Genomic DNA, 6,392 nt, shown 5'->3' on the forward strand with positions numbered 1-6,392 from the left:
CTTTTTGATTAAAAAATTCAGCTGTTTTATTATAAATTTAATTTTTGGCCATGAAAATGCAAATTTTTGGTTAAAAATTATTATTCTTTGCTCGAGTATTCAACGATTTTGTTTGAAAAATTTGGTTGAATCACTTTGTTTAGAAATCCTTTCTTTTTAAGATTAAATGTTTAGTTGAAAGTTCATCTCTTTGGTTATAAGTTAACTACTTTCTTGACAATTAATCTTTTTTCGAATAAAAACTCAACTACTTGGGTAAAAGTTAAACAATATTGTTAAGAATGTATTTTTTTTATTAAAGGCTTATCTCCTTGTTCGAAAATTTAACCGTTTAGTGGAAAATTAATTTCTTGCTAAAGTCATATTTTTTTGTTGTAAAATTCAATGTTTGTAAAGAAAATTCATCTTTTGGTTTGATGGTTCAAGAATTTAGACCAACTTTAATTTCTTTCTTGAATAAAAAATCTTCATTTGTTAAAAATTAGTCTAATTGGTTTTAAATTTTTTTATATGAATTTCATCTTTTTTGATTAAAATATAAACTATAACACTTTTTTCTTGGGAATTTATCTTTTTAGGTTGAACATTGAACTATTATGTTAAAAATGTAATTATTTTGTTAAGAAGCCACATTTTATAGTAGTAAAGACATTTTGTTGTTTAAAATAAGTTAATAAATTTTCGAATTTTAAATTTGTATCTGAAATGTTGTTTTATTCCGATTCTAAAATATTCACTGTTAAAATTATTAGAGGATTTAAATGCAGGTATTTGAATATTAATGATTAAGGAAAATGAAACTGAAGTTCTGAAATTTTGAAACTGAAGTTCTCGGGCACTCTGCCTAATTCAAGGGGTGGGGGTAAATATTTTGTTACGGTTCGTTACAGCAAAAATACAAGTACACAATAAAGTTCGGTTTCACTCGAGAAATGCCGACCGGCGACACACATCTACATTTGGCGTCACTGGTATATCCAGTAATGCTGTGTTAGTTGACTCACTTACTGGCTCACCCAGTGAAGGTCGGAAAATCACTGGTTCGCCAGCAATATAACTAAAAATACTGATGCAATTAATGACAATTTGACTGGTTCAGCTTAAGAAAGCACAGTATCATGAAACGTATCCGTTCGTAGTATTGGAAGCTTTGGCTAGAAAAATTAAAAGTCCTTCAATAATTATTACAGATTACATAATACATAAACCATCGCTTGGCAGTTACAATTATGACACTTTTCTCTAAAGCGAAACTTATTCTGCTACAACCTCGGCTACAGCGAAATGCTGTTTAAAATTATCTACTCTTTGGTGTTACTGCTTTTCTCACTTCAAATCCCAAATAAGAATATACCATTCATTCACAATGATTTCAAAATTATAATTAAAACTTATATTCGAATTTATTATTACATTTCCATTTAATTTTGGACTTGACACGTCTGCAACTAAAAACTCACAGAAGGAAGCAATTTAAATAGATACGGGATATCAGTATTTATATACCGAGAAGGATAATTTTAGTGTTATTGAATTTAGATAAATCTGAATCACCACTTTGGTTCTCACAAGAAACGAATCGAAAATTAAACTCTTGCATGTTGATCGCAGTAATAAATGGATATACTAGGAAAAAAGTGAAAAGCAGATTTTCTCGTTCTATGAATAAAAAAATGTCCAGTAATTACTAACGACCTGATTACCGGCGACGTTGATACTTACGTGCTAATATATTTATAATATATATTTATATTTATAATACTATATATAATATATTACACTACACGAGGAATGAAAAATGCTTATGAAAATATGCTTATGATGTAGGAACGAATCCTAATGAAATTGCTAGTTAGCTAGGAAGCTCTGGACTAATCACTCTCTCTTCTCTCTCGTCAATTTGAAGAGCAGATTGTGGAGAAGATGGTTCCTCGTCGAAATCTCTTTCATGATTTTCCATAACTTCCGGTTCCCTCTCAGAACTGAGAAGTCGAGTTACTGCTGGTGCTACATCGAACTCGATTGGTTCAATTTTGTTTTCCAGTCTGTCAATTTTTTGAAAATTATCTCTCTCTGATGACATTAACGACACTTTTTTTTGTGGATCGTAATTTGGATCCTCAGTTGGTTCCTGAATTCCTGGTGTCCTTAATTCACCTTTGCTGGCTAACAACAAATCTCGGAAGCCAATTCTTTGGTCACGTTTTATATCGTATTCCTTCAAGATTCCACTTGGAGACTCTCCTGAAAATTATATTATCATTAATAAAAAAGGATAATAATTAGATAATAAGTTTGTTGCGTAAGAATTCATTTCTTTCAGTTTGAGAATAAAGCAATAATGTTTATTTTATTTTTGTTTTGAGAAAAAAATCTTCTACAAGTAATGAATTTTGTTTTCATTACTTGTTAAATAGTTGATTGTAGATTACAAAAAAATACATGAAATCTGATTTCATTTAAGTAATTTCAATCATTGAAGTACTTTACTTCAAATGATAATAAATAGAGAAACTTTCCGCGTTTATTTTCAATTCATGGACTCTACAGTCGTGAACTGTTGGCGTGGCTATGTGATCACAAAAGTCGCATTGCGCATCCAATTTTGCAAATATCTTGTTAAAGAAATCATCTTTAGTTTTCTGAAGTCAATACAAATTTATTTTTAAAGAGTATTTCTGAGGTGAAATCAATCAAACTATTATTTAAAGTTTATTGCAATGGTGTTGTCCTAAAAGAAAAAGTTGCTTAGCCGTTCTTTTCACAAACTACTTCTTGAGGGGTGGGGGGGGGGGTAAAGTGAAAATAACATCATGAACTTAGATACAATTTAGAACTTCAAGTAAGAAAATCCAACTATATTTCTGGGTAAAACTTAATATTTTTATTGAAAATGCTTATGCTGCTATTCTATTTTTGGTTCAGAAATCATCTCGTTTGGTTCCAAATTCTATTATTAGCTTTACAATTTAATTATTTTTTGAAAATGCAACTACATTGTTAAAAAGTCATCGTTTTTAACAAAAGTTCAACTACTTTGTTAAATATTAATTTTTTTTATCGGAAGGTTCATCTCTAAGGTTGAAAATTGAACAACTTTGTTGAAAATTCGTGTTTCTTGATAGAAATTTAATCTTCTTGATTGCAATTTTACCCTTTTTGGTAAAAAAATGGAGTTTTTCAGTTGAAATGTGAACGGTTACATGCTTCGTTCAGAATTAATCTTGTATGGTTAAAAATTCGATTATTTGACTTCAATTTAAACTAATTTGTAAACAAAATAATTTTTTATTCAGGATTGATAATTTTAGTAGAAAATTTAACTATTTGCTTTTCAATTAACTTTTATGTTAAAAATTCTACTGTTTTGAACGAAATTCATCTTTCTGGCTTGGAAATTCAACAATTTGGTAGAAAACTAAACTTTTTGGTAGAAAATATATATTTTTCGGTAGAAAATTCAATTTATTTTTGTATATAATTCGTCTTTTTGGCTTTTTAATTAAATAATTTTTTCGAAAAAATATATATATTTTGTTCAAAATTCATCTTTTTCGATTTACAAGGCGACTGTTTTCTGAAGCATTCGAAATTTTAGTCTAAAAACTTTACTCTTTTGTTGAAAATTCATCTTTTATGGTAGAAAAGTCTTCTTTCTTGGTTGAAAATGAACTTTTTTATGGAAATTTAACTATTAGATTAAAAGTTAAACTGTTTTGTTAAAAAACTAGTTATTTTTAGAAAATTTAACTATTTTATTAAAGCCATAATTTTTGGTTGAAAATTCAACTATGTTGTTAAAAATCGTCCTTTTGGATTGAAAATGTATCTTTTATGGTAGAAAATTTTCCATATGACAAGAAAGTAGTTTGGCAAGACCAGGCCTTTAAAAGTTTCCTGGCGTCACCAGGCCCCGCCAGGCCTCGGCTACACCACTGGGATTGGCAAAAAGTTGGCCATTTTAGTGAATGAAATTTTCAAAAACAAAAAAATTTTTAAACTGCTTAAAATTATTTTTTTTATCAGGGTGACAGGACATACAACTGTGATAAAAGGAAAATATGTCAGAAATCATTTTAAAATGTATGCAGAACATATCAATATATTTAAAAATATTAAAAAATTAGCATTTTTACAACTTATTTGGTTTCTCATTTTACAGTATGATAAATTAATATGGATTGTTACTGGACAATTTATAAAAAAATATGGCGAAACTATAATGATCATTATTAACTTTATTTGGAAGCAACGCAGAGAAATTGATCTTGAATTATACTAAAATCTTCGAAAGTATAAAATTAACAATTTTAAACATAGATCTAATTTTAAATCTTTCAAAATTGTATGTCTTATATTACAAAAAGCTAAAAAAAATTTGATTGAGCAATGAAAAATTAATCTCGTAGCTTAAAAGTTTACAAACATGAAATGTACCAAATTTTCCCGGGGAATAATTTAAGGCTTATTTTTTTATCACCGAACCTTTTTGGTAGTCGTCCTAGATGGTGGTAAGGGGTATATTTTTCAAATCTTAAAAGCTGCCTTTCACTCTCGAACTGATACTATATGGTATTAAATAAATCCCCAACTAGAACGGCGATCCCTCATCCGATAATAACCGAGCAAAGTCTTGTTTAATTTCGGTGATCGAAAGAGGAAATTTAAACAACTCCATGCGCCCCAGCGGACACTTTTGAAAGAATTGTTAAGTGTTTTTACTTTGCCGATAGTATTAGTTTATTATTTTTATAAATATATAAGCTTATTAGTTTTCAAAGTTATTTACAACATCCAAATTTAAAAAAAAAATCGCGATTGGTTCAGAAAATTTGATAACAAATTAAAGCATTCACAGCGGTAATATTATGAATTAAAATGTTTGAAAATAAAAAATTATGGCATTAAATTTCGGTTCATCAAAATTTGACAGAATGAAAATGAAGAATTAAAAAGTCGGGAACACTTTAAAAATATAAACGTTCGATAATATGAAATTTGAAATTAGGTATCTCCAAATAGGATTTCGAGATTAAAGTTCTTAAAACTGAGAGCCGTCCAAATTGAAAATTTTAAATTCAACCGTTCAATACATTGCGTGAATATAGAGTTTGAACTTCTTTAACTTCTAATTTGCATAAAATGAATTTCAAGGCCTTAAAAATGTAAAACGTTATACCTTTTAAAATTTTAATCTAAAGCCTTCAAAATTTTAAATGCAAGCGTTGAACTTTTTTAACTCTGAGATACTCAAATTAAATTTTGAAGTAACAACTTAAAGTGGTACATTTAAGAAATTATAATGTTCAGAATTTAACAATGAAAAATTATATTCGTTCAAAATTTTCAAAAATTTATTTATCTTCACATCAAGTTTCTACTAAAAATTAGAAAGTCTCGATTATTAAATAAATTCACTATTTGCCGGTTATTAGAGAGATTTCAAGAAATAAAATCCCGGTGGAAGTTATATACACGTTTGCTTTTAAAGCTGTTAGAATTGGAATAACTCTGAAAATAATTAATATTATTTTGAGTTCTTGGGCATATTATAAAGGCAAGTGTCGATCAAATTTTTCTCAAATGTTGGAATATTTTTAGAATTTGTTCCCTACACTCAGCCCTGGAGTCAAACTTCGTGCAAAAATATCGCAATTTTTAAAAAATTTGTTAATACTTACAAACCTTTTTTGAAAATATTTATGCATATTTTAGTAAATTAAGTAATATTTATAAAAATATAACTATATCGTTTTTTTTAAATTATTTGATGAATAAAATCATTGTATAAAATTTGTCAACTTTTTTTAACCAAGTTCGACTTAAAAAATGTTAATTATTTCCAGAATTGTTCCAATATTTTTTTATAATATTGAAATTTGACGTTTTTTTGCAATATTTTTTTATATTAAATTGGCATTTGACCTTTAAGTCAGACTAATTATACGAAGAATATTATTGCCTTTCATGCGATTATGAGGAAACCAATTTTATGATTTATTATATTTATTTAATTTATTTCTTATTATATTATTTTTTATTTTTAGTACATTTTAATAAAAAGATTTTTTTCTAATTAATTTTAATATTTTAATTTTCTGCTTTCCAGTCCTTTACAAATATTTCTTTCTTGAATGTATCGTAAAATAGTTAACATTTTGTATGGTCATTTTTTTAAATTTTGTTTAAGTCAAAATTCATAAAAATTTGTTTTGTCAACAGAAATACGTATAAATACAAAGATTCAAATAGATTGAGTATATGGAAGTGTGTAGATAATTGTAGATCATTAGTAAACTTTGGGAAATTCTGAAAGAGTATGGAGTCAATGGATGGATCCTACAAGCTATAAAAACAATATACACAGGTAGCAAAGCGAGTGTAAGAGTGAA

General features: G+C 27.4%; 1 protein-coding gene across 1 annotated transcript in view; it reads right to left on the bottom strand.

The window, feature by feature from the left end:
• Positions 1-647: 647 nt before the first annotated feature.
• LOC117176722 overlaps positions 648-6,392 on the bottom strand; it is a 71,985-nt gene continuing 66,240 nt past the window's right edge. Inside the window, exon 4 of the mRNA XM_033366984.1 lies at positions 648-2,244. Within this exon, the coding sequence (XP_033222875.1) occupies positions 1,853-2,244 (392 nt within the window). The 3' untranslated portion in view covers positions 648-1,852. The remainder of the gene's footprint in view (positions 2,245-6,392) is intronic.

Source organism: Belonocnema kinseyi, chromosome 7 (assembly GCF_010883055.1).
Source record: "Belonocnema kinseyi isolate 2016_QV_RU_SX_M_011 chromosome 7, B_treatae_v1, whole genome shotgun sequence".
NCBI classification, from domain to species: domain Eukaryota; kingdom Metazoa; phylum Arthropoda; class Insecta; order Hymenoptera; family Cynipidae; genus Belonocnema; species Belonocnema kinseyi.